This window comes from Arachis duranensis, chromosome 10, assembly GCF_000817695.3.
Source record: "Arachis duranensis cultivar V14167 chromosome 10, aradu.V14167.gnm2.J7QH, whole genome shotgun sequence".
Lineage (NCBI taxonomy): Eukaryota > Viridiplantae > Streptophyta > Magnoliopsida > Fabales > Fabaceae > Arachis > Arachis duranensis.
This window is the reverse complement of record NC_029781.3, coordinates 87,621,398-87,645,724: the sequence shown is the minus strand read 5'-3', so window position 1 is coordinate 87,645,724 and position 24,327 is coordinate 87,621,398. Positions and strand designations below refer to the sequence as shown.

Sequence of the window (24,327 nt, the reverse complement as noted above, 5' to 3'; positions counted from 1 at the left end):
AACTGTATTATTAAAAACAGAAATTTAATTTTTATATAATAGAATCGATAAATGATAGAATATATATTGTAAACATATATAGAATTCAATTTAATCCTTAAAAAGATTTTTATGATGAGACGAGGGGAGAGTCAGCTAGAGAAATAGATATTTTAGTTGCCATTAATACCCTATAATGTGTCTATTGATCTTTGTAAAAATTTTATTTGAAAAATAAGAATATACAATTTTAAAGATAAAAAATTAACTTAAATTTGCTGAATGGTTAATTTATTGTTCACTTAAAGCCTTGTTGTAGCGTTAGTATCATAACATATTGAATGCAACATATTTTAATGGAGGAATTACCCTATGTGACGCGTATTCTTTGTTCTTTTAATTTTTCCCCGTTATTTTTTAAGAATAGGCGGTGTGTTTGCTGTTGTCAGCATTCATGATCTGATCTTTTAGGCTATATTTATTTGTAGAGATAAGACACTGAAATAAAAATATTGATATATAAAATTGTATTTAATAGAAGAGATATGGATAAAAATAATGTGTCTAAAAATATTGAATTAATATATTTTGCGTTCATTCTGATAAAATAGACACGAAAATACAATTTATTTTTTATTTTTTCTTTTATTATTCTTGTTAATTTTTCATAATTATATTTTTTATTGCTATATTTTTCATCTCAAATTTTTGAATAAAAAATGAGAATAAATTGAATTTTCATAATTTGTTCTAATTTATCATTAAACAGAATACAAAAACACAATTTTATGTCTCTGTCCATCAATATCTTATTCTTAGAAACAAACGCAGCCTTAATTACAAATTTCTAATAATTCTATCTCAAGTCCATAGACAAATGTTCTTTGGTCATAACTGATGGCTGGTAATTAAAATAAGACATGTTTCAAGTTGTGCAAAACTTTAGGAGGTTTCATTGCAAGAAAAATGAATGAATGACGCAATATATTTTCTCTTGGGCAACAACATTATTGAGGAAGTTATTTTTACTAATAAAATTTGTGTTTTCTTTAAGTAACCGTTACGAGATTGCGCTCCATTAATACTGATTGTAATGAATCAACGACGAATTAAGAGGCTCCTTTAATTTGTTACAACTTACAACACACGAACAATTTCCTGATATTTTTCCTAGTACGTAAAAAGGTAAAAAGAACAAATTTACAGGCTCCCTCTGTAAAATTAATTGCACGCAAGAGACCCCTCTTTCATTTTTCCGTGATTAAAGTTTTTGTTTGTCTGATCCAGTTGTTTCTCTTTTACTACGTACCTTTTAAATGTCATATCTATTTTGTTTCGGAAATCGAGCTTCTATAGGTTCTAATTCTATTACTTAACTTTCAAATTTTAAACAAAGGTAAATAACTGTTCAAGAAATAATATTTTCACCTGCACAAAAATGGTATATTATTATTACGTTTTGAATTAACTCAATTAAGCTAAATACCATTTGTTAAAAAAAAAAAAGAGAGACACGTCTAATTAATGCATTTAAAGACGATTCTAATTTTACCCGGATAAGATGGTCTTTCAAAAGCGACACATTGAGTAATTTTCAATTTGCACTCAACAATTTCAGTTTTGATGCCTAATTTCACCTATTTGGCTAATTGATTGATCTATATAGTTAGCTACTAGGCGCAAGAGTCAAGCCATTTTAAAATAATTCGTTAATTTGTAGTGTCAAATCCCATATCAATCACTGTTTATCTACTTATATATATACCAACCATAACAAACCGACCTCTCAATGCATATTCGTCTTTTGTGGGCTATAGTCCAAACCATAGCTATATAAAACCAAGGACATATGATTAGTGTCAACATTATTTATCATACTGTTATGTTGATTTTGTTAATTGAATTATTTGAATAGGTTTCGATTGAACTAAAAAAACACTGAACCTTACCTAGAGGAATATATATAACAACATTTGATTTTAATAGTTTATCCCTTACCTAACGAAATTTTATAATGGCCTTGCCAGCTTAATTGTAATAAGAAACTAATTAATGGTGCGCGTATAATCCCTTCAATATCATTTACTAAGGGATGAAATGAGAGAACCTTAGAGGCCAAACTGAATAAATACAAATTCAGGGTGGAAAGATTGAATGAAATAACTGTGAAGTGCACCAAACCCGTAGAATATAATTTAATAGTAACTGCTGAGCCATATGGTAGGTCTGTTCCCTTGTTAGAATGTTAGTTCATGGTTCATGCACAAGCTACTAATTTGGTAAGTAATCATGTACCAAAACATACACGCTTTCGTCTCACTAATACTCAAAATTATTACATTTTGCCTATTTTAGCACGTGGGTCCTCTCCGTTAGGAGCTTTGACAGGTGTACAACTACCAACACTGTTTTCCAGCATTTAACCTCATCAATCTCTTCAACTGCTGGATCAACGGATACTAATTCGAATTTAATCAAGCCGGAAAGGAAAGAGAAAATATGCATTATCTTAAATTATAAACATATTATTATACTTATGTTTAGGAGAGTAATTAGCTTAAAAGATGAATTAAGATGTGTTTCCCTGATTGAAGTGGCACATGAATAGATGCGAAACTTGCAGAATAGGGAGGGGACCCCCCTCCCCCATGCCTCATGCCCCTATATAAAGTGCAACTCTTCCTCTCATGCCCCCTAACTACAACAAACATCATCTTTCCCTTGTCTTCTTCAAATATGAACACGCTCACACAACACCACTCTCAATACCCCTCTTTCTCTTCCACCCTCCTCGATAAGATTTACCGCTCCATTGACGAAGGACAAACCACCCACACCACACCCATTCACAGCAAGGTTACAACAACAACAACAACAACGCGTCACCATCGTCATCATCTTCATCACAACAACTTCAACACTTCTTCTGAATCTACTAGTTCTAGCTCAGGAGGCTTGTCTTCTTCCTCCTCCTGCTTCGCGCGTTCCAGGCCTAAGCCTGTCAGAACAACCACCTCCATCGATGATGGTGAAGAGGTCTTCATCAAGTCCAAATCCAGGGCCCTCAAAATCTACAACAACCTCAAGAAGGTGAAGCAGCCAATTTCACCCGGTGGAAGGCTCACCACTTTTCTCAATTCTCTCTTCAACACAGCAGCCAATTCCAAGAAAACTACCAAACCCGCTTCTTCTTCTTCTTCTTACTATGATGCCACCGCACACACAAAAGCTTCTTCCACGTGTTCCTCTGCCTCCTCCTTCTCGCGCTCTTGTTTGAGCAAGACTACTTCATCTTCCTCCAGAGACAACAACAACAATAATGGTGTCAAGAGAACGGTCAGATTCTACCCCGTGAGTGTGATCGTCGGTGAAGATAGCAGGCCCTGTGGCCACAAATGCTTGTACGAAGAAGAACAAGTGTCTGTGTCGGTTCCCACAGCATGGAAGATTGGACGCTCATCTTCAAAGAAGAGCGACAAAGAGCTCAAGTTTCCGGCTATGGAAAAGAGAGATTTTGACGAAGATGATGATGAGGATGATGATGCTGCAAGTGATTCAAGTTCTGATCTTTTTGAACTCGATCACCTAGCGGTAATTGGGAATCATCGTCATCATCATAGGTACTGTGAGGAGCTTCCGGTTTATGAGACCACTCATGTTACTACTAATCGCGCCATTGCTAATGGCCTCTTAATGTAGTTTAGTGTTATGTTATTATGCTCCGTAAAATGTATAGGGTACAACACAGAGTCTGTTCTGTTTTCTAGTTGCTTTTTCTTACTAAGCTTGGATTCTAATTTCTAATTTCTGTTTTGTTTGTTATTGCCAATTGGGAAAAACCACAATACACTCCGATGTTTGTTTCTCCTAAACTCAGATATTGATTCCATCATTTCTAGTCCCGATGAAATTGTTGTATAGAGTAGTAATTAATTTGATACAAGATAAGAAGATTTAAAAAAGATTTTATGATAATAATTCTAGTTCAAATGAAATCAGACATGTTTGATTCTTTCTTAAACGATTTTTTTGGTTGGAACCACATTGCTTGCTGCTAAAAAAGGTTTGAAGTTGCAATATGAACAGAACCTGAGTTATTTTTTCTTCTGTATGAGTGTAAATGTAAAGTAAGCATCAAAGATCAAAATTAAAGTGATATATGTGGATATACAATAACTGTCACAGAAGGCTTTGCCTTACCAAGAAAATTATTTGGAAAAAGGTAGAAAAGAACAATAGATCAAATGGTGATGAATAAAAGCGTGTATCGCGTAGGGTACATGAATAGATTTTGCAAAAAGCGAGAGAGAGGTAGGGATCGGATGTGTTCACTTCGATCATGATCAGAAATTTTGATAAATACTGACAGTGTTGTTGGAGTGAGAAAAAAAGAAGATTCGAGATTGGTATTGAGAAGCAAAACGAGAGTGTGATGGAAAAATGAAAAAGGAAAAGGCAGATACATCTCTTGTTCATTCGCCCATGGGAATAGAGAAAGTGAAAATACAAATACTAGTAATAAAGCTCTGCTCTTTGATGAGAATTGAGATCATGCTTTCAGTCTTTCACTCTTTTTTTTTTAATTTTTATTTATTGTATTGGGCACCGTACGTTACTTGCTGGTTGCGCTATCTCTAAGATTATTCAAGTTCAAGATTAGTTACATTTTTCACACGCTTTGCTTTGCTATGCTTTTTCATAAAGAAATGTCTGCTTTATTAGGATGGTGATGCATGCTAGGTAGGTTTGTATATATATATATATATATACCAAAAAGGTTGTGATCTAAGGTGCGATGATGATCATGATGAGGCACGCAAGAGTGATGGTAGTTTATTAATTTGGTCCTTTTCTTTTGTTGTTTTGAGCACTTAGTACATAGTACAATTTGCAAGCTCTGCTATGCTAATTAAGAATGATGATGTTGAAAGCTAAATGGTTCTGTACAAGGACGTTGTGATGTGCGGTAAAGTAAGCAATTATTGCTCTGCGTGTTAAGATGCTCCTCCTTCCCTCATTTTATCACTGCATGCCCACGCTGCCACTCCCTCCCTTTTTTAACATTAATATATTATATATGGTAAATATATATTTTTTTTTCCTGAAGTTTGTGATTTTTTTTAAATATTTCTAAAGTTTACTTGTATTCAATTTTATTGCTAATGTTTTGATTGTTTTCGATTTACATCAAAATTATCCTTTTAACGTTAACTCCATATAAAATGTTATGGAATAAAATTGAACACTTCCATAAATAATTTAGACACAAATTAAAAATATTAGAGACAAAATTAAATAAATCGAAAATGTTAAGAACAAAATTGAATAAAATTAAACGTTAGATGTATTTTTAAAAAAATACAAATATTAAAAATAAAAAATATACTCCTTTTTTTTTTAATTATATGTAACTTATTTATTCTAAAGTCTATACCATTTCTAGGAACTTGGACTAGCAACCGTTTTGGTACTGTTAATTTCATTCAGAAACCATGTTAATTAGTACCACACCAGGGAGATAATGTTTTATCTTAGTTTTTTATCTGTCAAAATATTATTTGTATACTAAAATAAATTATTAAAATTAACTTAATAAAAATTTGTATATATATTATGTATAAATATATATTATTTAAATTTATAATCAATATATATTTTATATTTTAATATATATATTTTTAACTAATAGCTATATTAGTGGTTGTTCACAATAATTTCAAAATGAAATTCATGCATATTTCAAATGTTTCTTCATAACTACTATTCCGAAAGAACAATAATACTGCTGCGGTAGGTTTCATTGTTAATTAATAGACCTAATAATTGCCTACTCACATAAAGTATATGACTAAGATTACTACGTGCTGAGCATATATGCACGAGGTATATCGAAATGGAAGAATTGAAGACCCACTTGAAAAGAATCTCTCGTTAGTCAAAAGTGTTAGCTACTTAACTAATCATATTATTTAGAAACTACTAACTAAAATATATTATATCAGTTATTAATTTAGAACTATATTTTAAGTTGAAAATTAGTTCTAAATTTGTTTGTGTATTATAATAAGAGTAAAAAGGGTGGGGATAGTTCCTATAATCTTCGTTGGTTGTAGATTCCGTACAGTGGGTGAGTTGGAGAAGTAGCCATACAATGATGAGAGGAATAAATATTTTTTGCTGTCTCATCCAAAAGACTTCGTCTTCTATTTTCACTTAAAAAGAAAGTGAACGTTCAAGAGTTCGCATACATCCTAATAAAAGAGTGTAGTTAATTATGCACCAAGTGCGCAAAGATCTATATTTTATTGAGAGTACTAGAGTAACTTTCTAGTTATATATACGTTTAGGGGAAAAAAGAAAAACAATTAGGTAAAAAGAAAAGCAATTTTGCTTATGAATTAAAATTTGTAAGTGTGCTCTTGTTGATGAGCTTCATTATGATATAATTTATCTTGAACGAAATTTTTTTTGAATAAATAAACTTAACACAGTAAAGTGGAGCGACAGAAACAAAAGAACTCAAATAATAAAACAACAAAACAATCTGAACACAATTTTTATTATTTTTGGCATTGCCATCAACAATAAAAGAGATCCGCACTACTCCACTCTCTATAATTGGTTAAAGATTTGTAAAATACCTCGTGAACACCTGCTTTCTTGTTGTTAAATATCCGTCCATTTCTCTCAAGTCAAACATTCTATATAACTGCAAAAAACATATGAGCCACTTGTTGCGCTCCTCTTTCTTGCTAATGACACCCGTCCAACTCTCAAAGTGCTCTTTTAGATCACAACCTCCTAAATTCAGATAGTCATTCACACCACACCTGTCAGGTAAACTCACAACAAAAAAACAAGTGGTGAATATGTTTCACATCTTTTTTACACAAGACACACATATTATCATCGTGGTTAATCATACCCCGTCTATGCAATCTTTCTTTACTATTTACTCTTCCTATTAAAGTAAACCAGATAAATAACTCCACTCGTGACGGAACCAAACCTTTCCATATAATTCTAGTGAAACTCTTGCTGGTAATATCCTCCGGAAGCGTTTCTGACTGCAGCACCTGCACAAAAGAGTTAGTTGAAAAAATTCCTTCTTTGTCAAACTTCCAAACAACTCTATCTTGAGTATCACATGCTATCTTTACTGGTCTTAAAGTCTCATGTAATTGATCAACTAGTTCCAACTTCCATTGGTATAATTATCGCCTCCACTGGAAGTTCCAAATCCACCCTAACCCATCCCAAAACTCACAATCCCCTATAACATATCTTGTTTGGTTTGAAACAAAGAAAAGCCTAGGAAAACTCATCTTAAGCGAACCACTTTGTAACCAAATATTTTCCCAAAATCGAGTCTTTCTTCCATCAGCTACCTCCATAGATAACCCAGCAATCATCTTATCTCTCACATTAGAGTCCTTACACTGTAACTGACAGATATCCTTCCATGGATCTCCTCGACTAGACAATGCCTGAGCTGACAATATTTTATTGAAATTCAAATTATGACAAGAGTATACAATCTTCTTTCATAACAGACACTCCTCTCTTGAGAAACGCCACCACTACTTGAACCAAATTGAATTTGTTTTTTCTATAACAATGATTTATGTTTGCTAGCAAAAATATACGGAATATATAAGTACATTCAAAAATATTTCGATATTTAAGTAACAAAAAAATAATAATTTTATGAATATCTTATAAAAAAATCTATCCTTATTTCATTTTTTGTTTTTATAAATTTGTTATTAAACATATCTTTTAACGAATCTTCAATTACCGAATTATAAATAAATGATTATAATAAAGATTTTATTAGGTAGATAATGATTTTTATGAACAATGAATTTTAAAATTGATTCAATAAAGTACAAACACACTATATTTCCAAATTACCCCACTTAAATGTTAATAGAAAAAATATTGGTAGATCATGAAAATATTAAACAATGTGAACAATGGATATATCGAATGTTTAATTCACTAGATATGCGGTTGGTTATTCTAATATTAAAATTTAGATAGGTAATTTGGGGTATAGTGTATTTTTACTTTATTGGGCCAATTTTAAAGTCCATTGTTCATATTGTTTACAAAAATCATTATTTACCTAGCAAAGTCCACTGATGCTAGGTAACCAAAGAATAATTACAATATAGAAATATCACGTAAAAATTCTCATTCTCTTGATAAGCAAGTGACATACACCTCCGTATCACTTATTCTTCTTATCACCTACCATTTCGCTACATGCTTGGAGTCATTAATGTTCTTTACAAAATCAATTTCAATTTTTCCCAAATAAAATCCCTAACATCTCTCAATCACATTATTATCCATTAAAATACAATAATTCTCTCCAAAAACTATGGAAGTTAAATTAAAAATTTTTAACAACTTCTACCATACACCTATTAATGCACATATGAGATAATTTGAAAAATATAATAAGATGTATAGTTTAAAATTTGATCATATTAATTATAAAAAATTATTAATTATTGATATTATATGTATGAAATTAAGAATATTATGAGTACAAAATTATGGATGTTATTAATATGAAATTATAGATGTTATGTGTATGAATTTATGGATGTTATGGGTAAATTTATCAATTGAATAAATTAATTTAAGAATTTGATATTTTTTAAATTCAATATGATAAAATTTAAAAACATCTATGTTAACTTTATAGTTACTTATGCAATATCTAAAAAATAATATGTGTATGGATGTAATATCTAATAAACATGAATTTAATTTTTAGATGTTAGTTGTATGTAATTATGGGTGTTATGTATATGAACGTATGAATGTTATGTGTATGAACTTAGTTAGTACAATATAATTATAAATAATACACATAAAAACACACACAAAAATTAAATCAGTTTATTACCATACATCATCAAAGTTAGTGTGGTTTTCCATATTCTAAAAAATTTGTTGATTAACAACCTCATCGGGTGAGTCCATCTGTTATTCAAATTCTTTAGCACATTCTATCATAGGGTACCATATTAAGGTCGAATTCAAATACCATACTATTTGCAATGATAAAAATGCCTTCTTGTAAAATTTCTTAGCCTATTCTAATTGTGCTTGCAATGATATTAGAGTTGTGAATTTTGAATGAAAATAATTGAATTAACAGAAATAAAATCATATAAAGGTAGCTTTCAGATTTTGTATCTCCATTAAATGATGATATACGACTTAACAAAAATAAAAATCAATTACAATGAATTCATTTAATACAAATTATCATTACCATTTTTTATAATTATTATTAGTCTTTACTGTATTCTTAAATATAAAAATCAAATTATGAAAAGAAATATTAAGTATTGATTACAAAAATATCTAATAGTAAAAAATATGATGTCATTAATAATTGAAACTGATAAGAATACGATAAGTGAATTAATAGGAGAGTGAAATAAAAAATAAAACTGTTATTAAGTTATATAAATGAAATAAATTACAGAAAATTTTGGTTAATTATAGCTGAAAATTTTTTCTTATTAAACTTTTTTCATCTTAATATTAAGATAACTATATACATACATAATAAATTAAACATCCGATATATTTATTGTTCATATTATTTAATATTTTATTGTCTAACTATATTTTTTCGATAAGACAATCAGCATTTTTTCGAATTATAAAGCTGAAACAATAGTTACTTTTGAAATATTTATTAGTTAGAACCGAATTATAATGTTGTAATCAATAAGAATATGGTATATCGGTAATAATAATAATAGAGTAGTTCCTTTTCTCTTCCTACACATGATATCCATACATACCTAACCCTTATGTTAAGGATATTAGACTAACTGCTAACTGATTAGTCAGCAATAGTAAAACTAAGAAAGTCAAAGTAATATCGAACGAGACATTCTTATATATGGTATATATATATTTAGTTGGTGAGTTTATACTGTGCATATATAATGCATGGTATAGAAGAAAACGAGACAAACAAGACACAAAGGGTATCTCCTAATTATGTGCCGATTCCAAATAGGTATCTTCTGGTGGAAAATACTATATGTCTTTTAAAATTCAGCTTTTATTCAGCTTTTAAATTTAAATAATATTATTTAAATAAATTTTAGTTAAAAGACATTCCTAATTTGTAGTTAAACATGTTGGTAATTAAAATTAATTTAAATTTCAAATACTAGAATTTCTCTAACTTCCTATCTACTTTATAAAATAGTTATTTTATTAGGTTTTATTTATTTGCACGTTCTCCTCCCCTCTCTCGTGTACGTTCTTTTTTTTTTCTCTCTCACTGTTCTTTACAAAAATTTTCATAGAAGAATATTATTTCTCTACAGGTAAATTTATTATTTCATATTTAACATTTTATTATTATTATTATTATTATTATTATTATTATTATTAGATAAATCGTGCTATTTTGTTTCTATTTCGAGTGACTTACATACTAATTCAAAACTCATTCATCATTATTTTAATAAAATTATATCAATATTTGAATTAAATAATAAATAATCAGTGTATATATCAATATTCTTTTCTTCTTCTTTATTTTTTTCTTTCTTTCTTTCTTTCTTTTATTTTTTTTTGAATTTTTTCATTGCTTATTTGAATATTAACGCTTTTAAAATTATTAAAATGTATGTTCGTAAAAATTAATTTTTTTCAATTGTAACACATCTAAAATTATTAAATTATACATAAAATATTTTTAAAACACATCCAAAATTATAAATCTAAAATTTAAATTTAAGCATTAAAAATAAAATTAATTTTTTATATCTTATTCGAGAAAAACTCATCTAATATTTCTCTTTTTTTAATAGTTAGATTTTTTCGTTACTTATTTTAATATTAATGCTTTTAAAAGTATTAAAATGCTTGTTTGTAAAAATTCAATTTTGTTTTCAATTGTAACACATCTAAAATTATTAAGTGATACAAAAAATATTTCTAAAACACATCCAAAATCATAAATCAAAAATTTAAATTTAAACATTAAATATAAAATTAATTTTTTTTATATCTTATTCGATAAAATTCATCTAATATTTCTCATTTTTTTATTATTTGTTGAATTTTATCGTTACTTATTTGAACATTAATGCTTTTAAAATTATTAAAATGTATGTTTGTAAATATTGGTTATTTTTCATTTATTACACATCTAAAATTATTGACTTATATACAAAACATGTTTGAAACACATCCAAAATCATAAATTTAAAAAAATAAAAATTTTTATTAAGCGAAAAAAGACTCACGAATGAATTCAACCAAAAATTTTTTAGAATTTTGTAAGCAGAATTACCAGAGACAGAAGAATTGCGATGTGAGAGAGGAGACAGGGGAGGCGCGGGAGAAGGGGGCGGTTGTGCGTGGCGCGAGGGAGGAGGCGCGGGGGAAGAGACCATGGATGGAGAGGAGTCCATCGATTGAGGAGGCGTGGGTGTGCGCAGGGAAGTGCGCGTCGCAGGGAAGAGCCCCAAAGAGGAGATCGTGGCAGAGGAGTGCGTAAGGAGAAGACGAAAGCGGCCACAGATGAGGAGGGGGAGGCGTTGCAGCTCTGGATCTTTACGGAGCGAATATTTTACTATTAAGATGGTTTAAGATTTATTTTAGAATTTTAAATTCAAAATTTTGAATTATAACTAATTTGATTTTTGGATGTGTATTTAAATTGTAATTATAATATATTAATAATTAAATATATTAAATTTGAAATAGAAATTTAAAATTTAAATTTAAATTTTAAATTTCAGTTTTATTTAGTTTGTATTTTGAATGTGTATTTAATTTTAAAAAGACACTAAATCTATTTAAAATTTTTAGATATGTTTATTTTATTTTTTTTAAATTATTGTAATAAAAGGCTGAATATTATACAATTTTTAAAGGATACCTAGTTGAAGTGTCTTCTGGTTAGCATTAAGTAACCAGTGACTAACCACTACTTTGTTTTTCTTTTACTATAGCTAGCTAGAGTTAAGCATGCAACAACCACTCTAAATAAAGCCTCTCCTATACTATGTAACAAATAACAAAGGATGAAGGAAAAGGTTGGGCCGGTAACATAAAATTAGTGTTTATATTTAACTAACGCAACCCTTGCTTATTGAACAAAAGACAAAGATTAATTAAAGATAGTGTAATTGTATAGTGATTGTTGATCCCGAGGAGAGTGTTTGGAGTTTCCACTAAGGTGTTAAACCCATTTCACTTTACCATACAAAGTACAAATAAAGTGAGAGAAGGGGGTGAAGATGATGATTTTGTGTCTACTACTGTCTAGCTTTACATAAGAATCTCTTTTTCTGTTTCTGCTTCTCTTGCCATTCCCTTTCAGAACCCAAACTTCACACTCTTGCTTCCAGTGTGCAAGTTACATCTCTTCACTGCTTTTTACGCACTTGTTGGGAGCAAATTAAGATTGAAAGAACTATTTGTTTAACATTTTATCATTTCGGTAGTAGAAGATGGATTAAGAAGTCCTAAAATATGTTCCAAAAATATCCAAGTGCTAAAACTGTAGGAAGATATGGTTAAAGTTGCCGCTTTAGAACTGTTGTTTTTGAAAAGAGTACGTTAAGTGAATTTTTAATGCATTATTAATTATTTAATTCACGCTCACCACTTGCATTGGCGTTTTTCTACAGTCAACACTCTGCTCCGCTATTCAACGTTCATAAAGAAGTCCGTCAAGATTATTGTCGTGAGGTATTTGGCATATGAATGAAACAATAACCTAAGCTTAATTATGGTACGGTGAATGCATATATACTTAACAGTTAACACGAATGCAATTACAATAGAATCCACTCAGATAGAAGAGACAACAATTGAGCAGAGAAATGAGTTCTCCAACAATTCAGTCACGGCAGTCATCAAAGGTGGTGAGGCAGGAGCCACCTCGCGTTGATTCCGGTGGATGCTGTCGTCGAGTCAGAACTGTGGAGTCCACTACCTCGCCCTTGGACCTTCAGCAGCGCTATGACAGATTGGATGCTAAGGTACACCTTATTATTATTATTATGTGAATTTTTAAATCTTTTTCAATTCTTTTTTCAGAATTTCATATATCTTTATATAAGTTCATGATATAATGGTGATTTTCAATTTTCATGTTTTATGGGCCTTTTGTTATTGGGCTTGAATTATGATAAAGAAATGGGCCACTGTAATAGTCCATGTATGCTAGTTAGTTATTTTGGCTGCTGTGTAGGCGGCAGGGCTGGAAAAGGAGGTGCAAAGGCAAACAGAACTACGAGCGATGTATAGGAAAAGAATGGAAAGGACCCAAGACTACCTAAGGTACTGCCTCCAAGTTGCACAAGAAAAAGGAATCTTAGGCCTCATTGTCCAAAACAAAGGCGAATTTCAGCAAGCAATCAACTCCACTCCACCCATCCCTCCCATCCCCACTCCACCTCCTCACCACCCCAATCTTGCCACCATTATTCATGAAGCCAAAATTGCTGGATGGTATATTCATCCAACCGAGGTTAGTAGTTAGTACTCACTAAGTACTCATTGTTTTAACGCTAAAAAGTTGTGCTGTTATCTTCACGTAAATAATGTTTTCATACAGTTTCAATTATCCAACCTTATAATAAATACAGTTGACACTAAATTTTCACCTTTTTTTGAATAATGTTTTATATATATCATTTATTAGACATGATTGAACAGATTCAGTTGGAAGAGAAAATAGGGCAAGGAACCACCGCAGTGATTCACAGAGGAACATGGCGCGGATGTGACGTGGCAGTGAAGTGCATAACATCGGAATTCTTCAACACAAATGCAAACGGGGTCGCATTCTTCGCTCAGGAGGTAGAAACCCTATCGAAGCAGCGGAACCGTTTCGTTCTCCACCTAATGGGCGCATGCCTTGAGCCACCTCATCACGCGTGGGTGGTGACGGAGTATCTTAACAGCACCCTGAAAGAGTGGCTGCACGGGTCCGGCAGCAGGCGAAAGGGAAGAGGCGTGCCACTTCCTCCGTTGAAAGAAAGAGTGAGCAAGGCATTGGAGATCGCACAGGGCATGCAGTATCTCCATGAGCAGAAGCCAAAGCTCATTCACCGTGACTTGAAGCCTAGTAACATTTTCTTGGACGATGCCATGCATGTTCGTGTTGCTGATTTCGGACATGCTCGCTTCTTGGATGACCATGAAATGGCTCTCACTGGAGAAACAGGAACATACGTGTATATGGCACCTGAAGTGATAAAATGTGAGCCTTATAATGAAAAATGTGATGTGTACAGTTTCGGTGTCATACTCAACGAGCTTCTAACAGGAAAATACCCCTTCGTTGAGACAGATTTTGGTCCCGCCAAGGTATACATCATCATCACCACTTATTATTACTTTATACAGTTAATTAATCATCAATTTAATTAGAAATATTATATACTTTTGTAATTAGATTGCAATGGAAGTAGTGGAAGGTAAGCTGAGGCCAATGCTTGCATCATCAACATCATTAGGGAATGAAAATGATGGTTATGATCACCATGACCAAGTGCAAGTGGAGGAACTCATTGATCTTATATGCCTTTGTTGGAACGGAAATCCATCTAAAAGGCCATCATTCGCAACTATTACTCGCACCCTCAAAAGCTATGTTAATTATAAATAATGTATGTCAGTCCAGCTTGTCATTAGAGAAATATGTCAAGTAGTGGGAGTGGGGAGGATTCAGTAATATTATCTGTAGATCTAACACAACAACACATCGTACCTCATTATTATTCATTCATTTATTCTCTCCACCGTGGCCATGTTTGTCACTTTTTGCTGCGCATCTTTGTTGAATCCAGTGATACTCGCATGACATTAGGATAAATCTTTTTTTTTTCAATAATAAAATAATACTTAGTTTTTTTTTTTAATTCTCTTTTAATATCTGTTATTTTTCTATTTTGTCGACTCGATGCAAAAACTCATCCAATATTTCTTTTTCTTTTAAATTATTTTCCCCTCATTTTAATTTTTTATCCACTACTTTATTGGTTTATTGCTAATTTAAAAAAAATCTTTGGTAAATTCTTAATCAATTAATAATTTTTCTTAAGCATGTGCAGGTGGAATAATACAGTCCATAATGTCAATAACCATATAACTAAGATGCCACTGGTCGATGGCCTTGGCTGTGGCTACTTGAGTTGCCATAAAGGGGACAAAATAAAATATATAAATGTTTCACTCAGTGGTTCCTAAATAGAATTGAGAAATGAAGTTTCTAGAATGGTTACTGATCAGAAGTTCATAACCCAGCTAGATTTCAAGCGCAGATGATGATTTTTCCGATAACATACGACAATGATTGGGTTAAAAAAGCAGCATAGTGGAGACACCACTGACATGGGTCTCGAAATTTGACAAGGGAGGTGTCCCTCTTAATAATTTAGAGTCACTTTTGTGGCTATTGATAAGGATTATATCGGGTTATTTTATCTTAAGCATGCTCACAAAAAGATTTCCTTTTTAATAAATTTAAATAATGTGTAATAAGGTCATACATTTCGGCCTTGCCTAAGACTGAACAACCTATACTATCAAAATATTGTATGCAAGTTCGTAAGATAGCTTTTTTATTAAGATCTGAGTTTTAAAAGAGAGATAGAAAATGGGAAATAAGAAGTCTAAGGTTTGAAATTAAAATAGAATGGATTGTGATGATTATGGAAATCCTAATACTAATATTAAAAAGATTTGGTTGAACGGAAAGTAAGCAGTGCCATTACTTTATTAGCTGTTGCTTGCTTAGTTTTTCTTCTTCTTCTTCTTCTTCTTCTTGCCGCTGCTGCTTCATCCTTTGAGTCGGGATGCAAAGCCACTCTATCCCTCCACTCCCGTTTCACATTCTTCTCTGCTCTCTTCTCCTTCCATTCATTTTCTTCTTCCTCTGTTTTCTCTCTCACAAAGCATAGCTCTTGTTATTTGACTTCATAGTTCATACTTCATACATGTCATGTAAGCACACACTGTGACACATCTCAACTCAAAAAGTCTCAATCTCTTTACTCAAATTCAAAAGTCGGTGCTGAAATTCTTAATCTCCTTTTCAACTTTTAACTATTTTATTTCATCTCTCTCTCTCTCCTCACTTTCACTTGATCACTTTCCTAATTTCGTTATTTCTAAAGAAAATAGAAATAATAAAAAAAAAAAAAACTCAAGCATTTAGAATACTCTGTTTTTCAGTTTCCTCTGTTACTTGGGGATCATGAAATATGTTACACGGTCAAAGGTATGGTTTTGATAAGCAAGTTTATTAATTTGCACCAAAGCCTTCTTCATTGTTGTTGATGAGAATAGGGTCCATGGATGCTAATAATAACAACAGCAGTAAGCAACAAGGTCCTCCAAAAGGCGGTGAAATAAGCATGTGGGAGAAGCAAACAACAGCAGTGGTGGTTGCGATTCCAAGCGAGAGCCAAGATTCCAAAGGGGTTACTGAATCTTTGACACCAAAGCATAGCAGTAGAGTTGACTCCCCTCTCACAATGCACAACAACGACAACAATGATGCTGCTTCAGTCTATGGAACCACAAAGTCACCACCTTTGAACTGTGCTTCCCCTGAAATAAGGTTCATGCCAAGCCCTAACAAGCCCCCAAGAATTCCCAATTCAAATGCAAACCTTGTCAGAAGGAAATCACTTTCAAGGTCAGTGTATTCCAAACCCAAATCAAGGTTTGGTGAACAGCCTTATCCCATTGATGGTTCTGTTTTAGATGACAGTAATGTTAGTGGCATTTCAACTTTGCAAGAACAGTTAGCTGGTAACTCACCGTATAGGACCTCATTCAAAGCATCATCGCCTAATAACAAACCTGGGACTGTTAATAGAACAGTTTCCATCACTTCCGTGACTCCCAAGACGCCTTTGATGGCGTCTCCCGGTCCTGCCGGGGAGGATGAGGACGAAATCATTTACAAGAAAGTTGAATTGAGTAAAGAGAAGCGTAAGAGAGTGACCACTATGGTTTTGATTGAATGCTTTGTGTTTGTGTGCCTTGCTGGTACCTTGATAGCTAGCTTGACAGTTGAAAAGCTCAGGGCGACGATGATTTGGGGGTTGGGGATTTGGAGATGGTGCGTTCTTGTGTTGGTGACATTTTGTGGCATGTTAGTTACAAGATGGTTTATGCACCTTGTTGTTTTCTTGATTGAGATGAACTTTCTGTTGAGGAAAAAGGTGCTCTATTTTGTCCATGGACTTAAGAAATCTGTTCAGGTCTTCATTTGGCTCGGTTTAGTTCTTCTCACATGGGTGCTACTAATCAATCGTGGCGTGACACGATCTAAATTAGCCTCGAAAATCTTGGATGGTGTGACATGGACTCTTCTTTCCCTTCTACTTGGAGCATTCTTGTGGTTGATAAAGACATTGCTGCTGAAGATTTTGGCATCGAATTTCCATGTCAAGTCTTTCTTTGATCGGATTCAAGAATCGATATTCCATCAGTACATTTTGCAGACTCTGTCTGGGCCTCCGCTTATAGAAGAAGCTGAGAAGGTTGGGGGATCATTAAGTATTGGTCAATTTAGTTTCAAGAGTACAACAGGTAAAGGTGGCACAAAGAAAGAGGTTATTGATATGGCAAAGCTTCATAAGATGAAACAAGAGAAAGTTTCAGCCTGGACTATGAAGAATTTGATAGATGCTGTGACAAATTCAGGTCTGTCCACGATCTCTAATTCACTAGACGAAAGTTTCGACGATGGAGTGACTGAGCAAACTGATAAAGAGATTACAAATGAGATGGAAGCCACTGCTGCCGCCTATCTCATCTTCAGGAATGTTGCTGCCCCTGGTTGCACGTAAGTATAAAATATGCATTTTCACTTCTATTTTTCTGAAATAGTATTTGTTCTCCAATTTTTGGTACTTGCCTCTCTTGCTGCTCCTAAAGAGTTCTCCACTTATGAATAGGTATATTGATGAGTATGAACTGAGGAGGTTTATGATCAAGGAAGAAGTTGATTTAGTATATCCTCAATTGGCACAAGCAGAGACAGGGCAAATTACCAGAAAGTCATTAGCAGATTGGGTGGTAAGGACTTCTAATTTTGTGCATCTGAAAATTTTTCGTGTTTAATTGGAAAATATTTCACTTTACAACTAAAAGCAATTTCACTTCATAATGTTTGAAATGTTTATTGTTCATCAGTTGAAGGTATATCAAGAACGAAAAGCATTGGCACATGCCTTAAGCGATACCAAAACAGCCGTAAGACAATTGAACAAACTTGTGACAGGGATCCTAGTGATTGTGACTATAGTAATTTGGCTTCTACTGATGGAGATTGCAACGACAAAAGTACTTGTTTTCCTCTCTTCGCAGCTAGTACTTGCCGCTTTCATGTTTGGAAATACATGCAAGAACATTTTTGAAGCTATCATCTTCGTGTTTGTGATGCATCCATTTGATGTTGGTGACCGATGCGTTGTAGATGGCGTGGAGGTAATTTATAGAGGCCGAATTTCGTTTCGTTTGACAAATGAATTAGATACTATTAATTATTACTCATGCCTTCTGATCTGATACTCTTGCAGTTATTGGTTGAAGAAATGAACATACTGACAACAGTGTTCTTGAAGCTGAATAATGAAAAGGTGTACTATCCAAACTCAGTCCTTGCCATGAAACCAATTAGCAATTATTATAGAAGCCCGGATATGGGTGATGGGGTAGAATTTGCCATCGATTTTTCGACGCCAGCAGAGAAGATCGGTGCACTGAAAGAAAAGATAAAGAGGTAAGATAATGATTTCCTCTTGAAAATGTAAATGAGTAGATTCATGAGATTCTGATGTGACATAATAATATCATTTTGAATCAGGTACTTGGAGAGGAATCCACAATACTGGCATCCTAATCACGGGTTAGTAGTGAAGGAGATTGAGAATGTGAACAAGATTAAGATGGGTGTGTATGTGGTGCACACAATGAACTTTCAAGAGTTTGGGGAGAAGAACAAGCGAAGAACTGAACTGGTGATTGAATTGAAGAAGATATTAGAAGAGCTAGATATCAGATACAACCTTCTTCCACAAGCTGTTCATGTTAGCCATGTTGAATCAAATACAAGTCCACTCAAGAGATAATGAGGATGATGTTGGTGTTTGTGTGTGTTTCTAATTAGCAATTTTACTTGTACGTTTGGTTATGAAATTATGAATTTTGGATCGTTAGGTTATGAAAAGAATTTCTTTTCCACCATTGCACTCATCCACGGTAAAAAAAAAAAAAAAATTGAAAAAAGATAAAAATTTAATAAAACGCCGTTGCCGGAGATCGAACCCGGGTCACCCGCGTGACAGGCGGGAATACTCACCACTATACTACAACGACTTTGTTGATAATTGAGCTAGTTTGAAATTATTTAATAATACATTTTTGTAGTGGTATCTAAGAGATAACTCATTCATGGCACAGAACACTTGCCTTATCCAATCTCCTCCCCAATTTGATTTAATTTAATAAAAACAAACTATAAAAGATCTAAACAGAAATTTTAGCTCAGGTTAAAGGTTGAAGGTTGAAGGCAATGGCCGTGTCAACCACCACCAGCGCCACCGGATGCATTCGCAGTAACATTATTATTGTTCCAACCAACCAAACACAGAAAAGCATAATAAGTTTCACATTATTGAAACCGCGCAGATGCAGATATTGCATCGTGAGAACTAGTTCCAACGATGTCTCTGCAGAGATCAGTGCCACAGAGCAAGTTGATGCAGAGACAGAAGAGAGTTCCATTGAAGTTCCTGAAGAATCACCGTCTTTAATCTCTGCTCTTAACGTTGAACGTGCTCTCCGTGGCATACGTAAGTGGATCTTGCTAATAATAATTTTAATTTTATTGCTCTCTTTAAAAAAGTACATTTAATTCAGGGAGATATAGTTTAGGAGTGCAGCAATTACAGACGCAGATCATTACGGTAGACTTGGCATTCCTAGAGATTTTCCAATTGACAAGGTGAATTAATTAAGAATCACCGGCCACCTTGTTTTCTTTTTTTTTCTTTTTATTAATATCTGTGTGTCTTAAATCTTCATGAGACTTGACAGGTTGTAGTTGCATATAAGAACAAGGTTCAGGAACTGGAGGGCCAAGGTCTAGAGGAAGACGAACTTAACAAGAAATTGGAACTTGTCAAGGTCAGATATACACTCTCTGTATGAAACAGTTTCTATATATGCATCAAATCACATAATACTGCATCAGCAAAAAATAACTACGTTATATATGGACAGCAAGAATGATTATCCAAAATAAATATTTATATTCATACATATTTGAGTGACATTATAGAGTGATGATTTAATTGCAAGGTATTATGTACAGGAATCATTCAGGATCCTATCAACGGTAGATGAAAGAAGAATATATGATTGGAGCTTGGCCAGAGCGGAGAGTGCAGACACTTACATTTGGCCCTACGAGGTTGACAAAACTACACTCACTTCAAAAGAAGAACCTCCAGCACAGGTAATAATAAATAAAGGGATAATAGTCAAATGAGTTCTGGAAGATAACATATTTTTAAATTTATTTTTGAAAGATTTTTTTAATTAAATTGATCTTTTAAAAATTATAAATTAATCATATTTGTCATCCAATCATTCTATTAATAATTTTTTTAAAAGATTGATTTTGTAAAACCTTAATTAATAACATATATAATACTTGATATGTCTAATTAAATATTAATAAAATATGTTTATGAAAATTTATTAATTTAGTTATTTTTTTCCATTATAAAAATTTTATTCCTAATATGACCTAATGACTAAATTAATAGATTTTGGTAAACATATTTTGTCATGTCTAATTGAACATATTATGTGTCATGTATTCTATCAGATAATATTTTACATTATCAATGGTTGACAAAAATTGTGTGTGAAGTAAGTGAAGGACAAATATGATTATTTCGTAATCTTTGAATGACTAATTTGATTAAAAAAATTTCAAGGACGAATTTGAAGAATGTCTTCTCTTTCAGGGCTATCACTATTAACCCAATAAATAAATAATATGGTTTCCTCTTCACTGACCGAATTAGTTGTTATCTTTAATTATTAATTTATTTATCACAGGAACCAGAGAATGTCCAACCAACGAGACTAGTTGGATACTTCATATTGGGATGGATCGTGGTCTCATTTGTGGCATCTATTGCACTAAACTTGTAGAAAAATCTTCACTAAACTTTTTATATACACTCCCGAAACAATAATATAATGTATGATTATTTTAGTGTTAACCAATGCTGTCTGAATTTGATCTGAATCTACTAAATTCGGCTCACTACAAATTAAGACATGTTTACAGTACATTGTAGCTAGCTAACGTAATATTGCAACTAAGCTTAATTAATTAGGATGCGTAAAGTTAGCTCAAAATTTTGACATAATTGAGCAGAGAAGATTTTGTGGAATATTGTTTCCTATTTATGTTTGCATTGTTGCTGCATAATGCCTAGAGGCTGAGCATATGGGCTTCATAGGCTCTATAGTCAGAAGATTGTGAAAATGTGTCCCCATAAAGAATTCATGGTTATGTACGTTCATAATCGTATAGCATAGCTTTTATGGGAATGAATTATCTTAATTTATTTCTCTCAATTGTTTCGTCAAATGTGATATTTTATTATTTAATATCTTTTTTTATATATATTTTTTTACTCCTATTTAAAAAATATATGATAAGAGAGTACATTTAACAAAATAAATGAAAAAAGAAATTAAGATAATTCATTCCCAATATTTTAAGAGAATGATTTATTGTTTTGGTTAATGAAAAGAAAATAAAAAAATTTTAAAAAAAATGTGACTGAAAAAAAAGACAAAAGTAGATTGATTCAAGTAAAAAAACTTTAAGGTAAAAACTCATATTTATTTTCATACCATGGTTAAAAAGAAAAAGACAAATCTATTTTATATAAACAAACCACTAATTATTTATTTAAATTGGCTAAGTATCCTAATTAAAAAGACAATGAAATTAGGTGTCTAAACTTTTTTAAATTAAGTCTTCAATCAAATTGATCACGTATTTTTTTTTTGTATGTATGTGTTGCCGTTATTTCTTTTTATTTTTTCTTTTTCCCCCTCCTCCTTTTTCTTTTGTCAATCATCGTCGTCATCGCTGTTATCGCCACTACCGCCTTGGTCATCTTTTTCTTCTTCTTCTTTTTCAATGTCATCTTCTTCTTTTTTTGTTTAATTTCTTCTCCTTCTTCTTTTTTCTCTTGGTCTTCTTTCATTATCATTATTATTATCATTGTCGTCGTCGCCTTTTTCTTCTTATATATATATGTTCAGCGCAGAATTTTTTTTACATTAAAAACCAAGAAACCGAAAGAAAAGTAAAAAAAATAAAAAATAAAAATAATACCCCAAAACAATCAGCAAAGACCTTTGAGACTACTTCCAAGAGAGGGTGGTTCCAAAACTTCTCCTTATAGTTTTGGTCCAGAATCAAATTAGCCAATCCATCTGCTACTTGATTGGCTTTTCTATAAACATGCTTCAAATTCACCTTCCAGTTTCGATTTAAAAGATCGATAATTCTCCTTATGGGCCGAGTTAGACTAGGATAGATGTTGGGAGAATTTCGAATCAGTTGCAAGGATCCTTTAGAGTCAGATTCAAGAATAAGAAATTTAATGTCTTTACTCCAGACAATTTTCAATTCATATAGGATCGCTTCTATCTCAGCTTTCACCACTTTGGCGCTAAGGAGTTGCTTTCCAAAACCATAGATCCAATTCCCTATTTCATTCCTTATCATCCAAGCAAGACTAGCTGGTCTTGGATTACCTCTCGACACACCATCTGTGTTGAGGTTAAACCAATTTTTTGGAAGAGCATACTAGATTATGTGCAAGGCTTCATTTCAGCACAGAAATTTTGATGTACAATATTTAAATTTTAATGTACAACACAAAAAATTTGGTGTCTAATACAGAAATTTTTGAAGGACCACCTAAAACATTGACACCCAACTAACAAAATATGCACGTCACATAAATTTTGGTGTACAATACAAAAATTTTGGTATACAATACAAAAATTTTGGTGTACAGTACAAAAATTTTTAGATGACTATATATTTAAAATATTGACTCACCCGACTAACAAAATATATTCGCAGCAAAAATTTATGTGTTATATATAAAAATGTCTATACTATCTTAATAAATTTTTACTATATCAATAAATATTTGTGTTTTCTAACAAAAATTTATATATTATAAAAATATAATTTTTTTTTGTTAGACTTATACTAATTTAATTCGACATTATTATAAAAATGGTTATACATATAGCATCATGATTAAAAAAAAAATCTTCCAATTAAGAGTAACGATTAGGGGTGGCAACATGTATTCTACCCGCGGGTATCCAATCCGACCCCACTCGATCGGGTAGGGTTGTCAACCCGATCCGCAGCGGGTAGAATAGGGTGCGGGTTGGGTTCTCGTGCGGTCGGGTAGAGTGCGGGTTGAGCCTTAACCCTACCCGATCAACACACACCCTATATATGTATATGTTATATATTTATATAAAAATATGTTTTAAGTGCATGTTGAACCAAAGACCTCTCACTAAATGTAAAAGATCCTTAGGCACTAAAGAAGATCATTAATTGATTATTTAGTATTTTTTTACATAAAAGTCAGTTCTATTTTAAATTATTATGAAGTTATATAATAATTTTACATCTTTTTTGTAACTCGCGGATAGGGTCGGGTACCCGCGGGTTGAGAATGGATAGGGTTAGGGTTGGGATATTCTCAACCCGCGAGTAGGGTAGAGTTGAGTTTATATAAAAATCTCAACTTGCGGGTAGGGTTAGGGTTGGCTTCAAACCCTACCCTATCCTACCAATTGCCACCCCTAGTAACGATAAATACAAATATGCTATTCTTGTTAATGGTTACTAATAAATAATTAATAATTAATACTATTATCTACTTAATATACTAAAATTGGGTTTTTTCCCAACCTATGATGCACGGACCCTGACACGGACACGGGACACAACACGACACGGAACACGTCGACACGCAAATTTTAAAATCTTACATGACACGGGACACGCATATATATAAAATATAAAGTATTTTTTAGATAAATTGTAATGATATTTTGATATTTTATTGATATTAAAATATAAATTAAAATTTGTAATTATTTTTAATCTCTTATTTTAATTATATCAAGTATTTAAAATATTTTTTATTTTAATAAATAATAATATATACTATATCTAAATTTATTTTA

The 24,327-nt window shown here is 32.2% G+C and overlaps 4 protein-coding genes across 4 annotated transcripts; all 4 read left to right on the top strand.

The window, feature by feature from the left end:
* The first annotated feature begins 2,505 nt into the window (after window positions 1-2,505).
* On the top strand, window positions 2,506-3,808 carry LOC107470687 (protein BIG GRAIN 1-like B). Its single transcript, XM_016090097.3, has one exon. The coding sequence runs from the start codon at window positions 2,635-2,637 to the stop codon at window positions 3,676-3,678; it is 1,044 nt and encodes a 347-aa protein (XP_015945583.1). The 5' UTR covers window positions 2,506-2,634; the 3' UTR covers window positions 3,679-3,808.
* A 9,003-nt stretch (window positions 3,809-12,811) lies between these two features.
* On the top strand, window positions 12,812-14,852 carry LOC107470683 (serine/threonine-protein kinase STY13-like). The gene is made up of 4 exons (XM_016090094.3): window positions 12,812-13,022; window positions 13,235-13,513; window positions 13,702-14,355; window positions 14,444-14,852. Exons 1-4 carry the CDS (start codon window positions 12,864-12,866, stop codon window positions 14,654-14,656), a joined length of 1,305 nt encoding a protein of 434 aa, XP_015945580.1. The 5' UTR covers window positions 12,812-12,863; the 3' UTR covers window positions 14,657-14,852.
* An 803-nt stretch (window positions 14,853-15,655) lies between these two features.
* On the top strand, window positions 15,656-19,223 carry LOC107470685 (mechanosensitive ion channel protein 10). The gene is made up of 5 exons (XM_016090095.3): window positions 15,656-17,848; window positions 17,961-18,081; window positions 18,199-18,492; window positions 18,585-18,787; window positions 18,872-19,223. The coding sequence occupies exons 1-5, from the start codon at window positions 16,329-16,331 to the stop codon at window positions 19,134-19,136; spliced, it is 2,403 nt and encodes an 800-aa protein (XP_015945581.1). The 5' UTR covers window positions 15,656-16,328; the 3' UTR covers window positions 19,137-19,223.
* Window positions 19,224-19,533: 310 nt separating this feature from the next.
* LOC107470686 (NAD(P)H-quinone oxidoreductase subunit U, chloroplastic) lies at window positions 19,534-21,302 on the top strand. Its single transcript, XM_016090096.3, has 5 exons — window positions 19,534-19,859; window positions 19,950-20,011; window positions 20,104-20,193; window positions 20,381-20,524; window positions 21,136-21,302. The coding sequence occupies exons 1-5, from the start codon at window positions 19,580-19,582 to the stop codon at window positions 21,229-21,231; spliced, it is 672 nt and encodes a 223-aa protein (XP_015945582.1). The 5' UTR covers window positions 19,534-19,579; the 3' UTR covers window positions 21,232-21,302.
* The last annotated feature ends 3,025 nt before the right edge of the window (window positions 21,303-24,327 follow it).

What these genes read in the sequence shown, in the direction of transcription:
- LOC107470687 (XM_016090097.3), top strand. Translation starts at nt 2,635, where the DNA reads ATGCCCCTATATAAAGTGCAACTCTTCCTCTCATGCCCCCTAACTACA.
- LOC107470683 (XM_016090094.3), top strand. Translation starts at nt 12,864, where the DNA reads ATGAGTTCTCCAACAATTCAGTCACGGCAGTCATCAAAGGTGGTGAGG. An exon ending in ATGACAGATTGGATGCTAAG is followed by an intron (nt 13,023 to 13,234) that starts GTACACCTTATT and finishes GCTGCTGTGTAG; the next exon opens with GCGGCAGGGCTGGAAAAGGA. An exon ending in GGTATATTCATCCAACCGAG is followed by an intron (nt 13,514 to 13,701) that starts GTTAGTAGTTAG and finishes ATGATTGAACAG; the next exon opens with ATTCAGTTGGAAGAGAAAAT.
- LOC107470685 (XM_016090095.3), top strand. Translation starts at nt 16,329, where the DNA reads ATGAGAATAGGGTCCATGGATGCTAATAATAACAACAGCAGTAAGCAA. An exon ending in GTTGCTGCCCCTGGTTGCAC is followed by an intron (nt 17,849 to 17,960) that starts GTAAGTATAAAA and finishes ACTTATGAATAG; the next exon opens with GTATATTGATGAGTATGAAC. An exon ending in AGTCATTAGCAGATTGGGTG is followed by an intron (nt 18,082 to 18,198) that starts GTAAGGACTTCT and finishes ATTGTTCATCAG; the next exon opens with TTGAAGGTATATCAAGAACG.
- LOC107470686 (XM_016090096.3), top strand. Translation starts at nt 19,580, where the DNA reads ATGGCCGTGTCAACCACCACCAGCGCCACCGGATGCATTCGCAGTAAC. An exon ending in GAGATTTTCCAATTGACAAG is followed by an intron (nt 20,012 to 20,103) that starts GTGAATTAATTA and finishes GAGACTTGACAG; the next exon opens with GTTGTAGTTGCATATAAGAA. An exon ending in AGAAATTGGAACTTGTCAAG is followed by an intron (nt 20,194 to 20,380) that starts GTCAGATATACA and finishes TATTATGTACAG; the next exon opens with GAATCATTCAGGATCCTATC.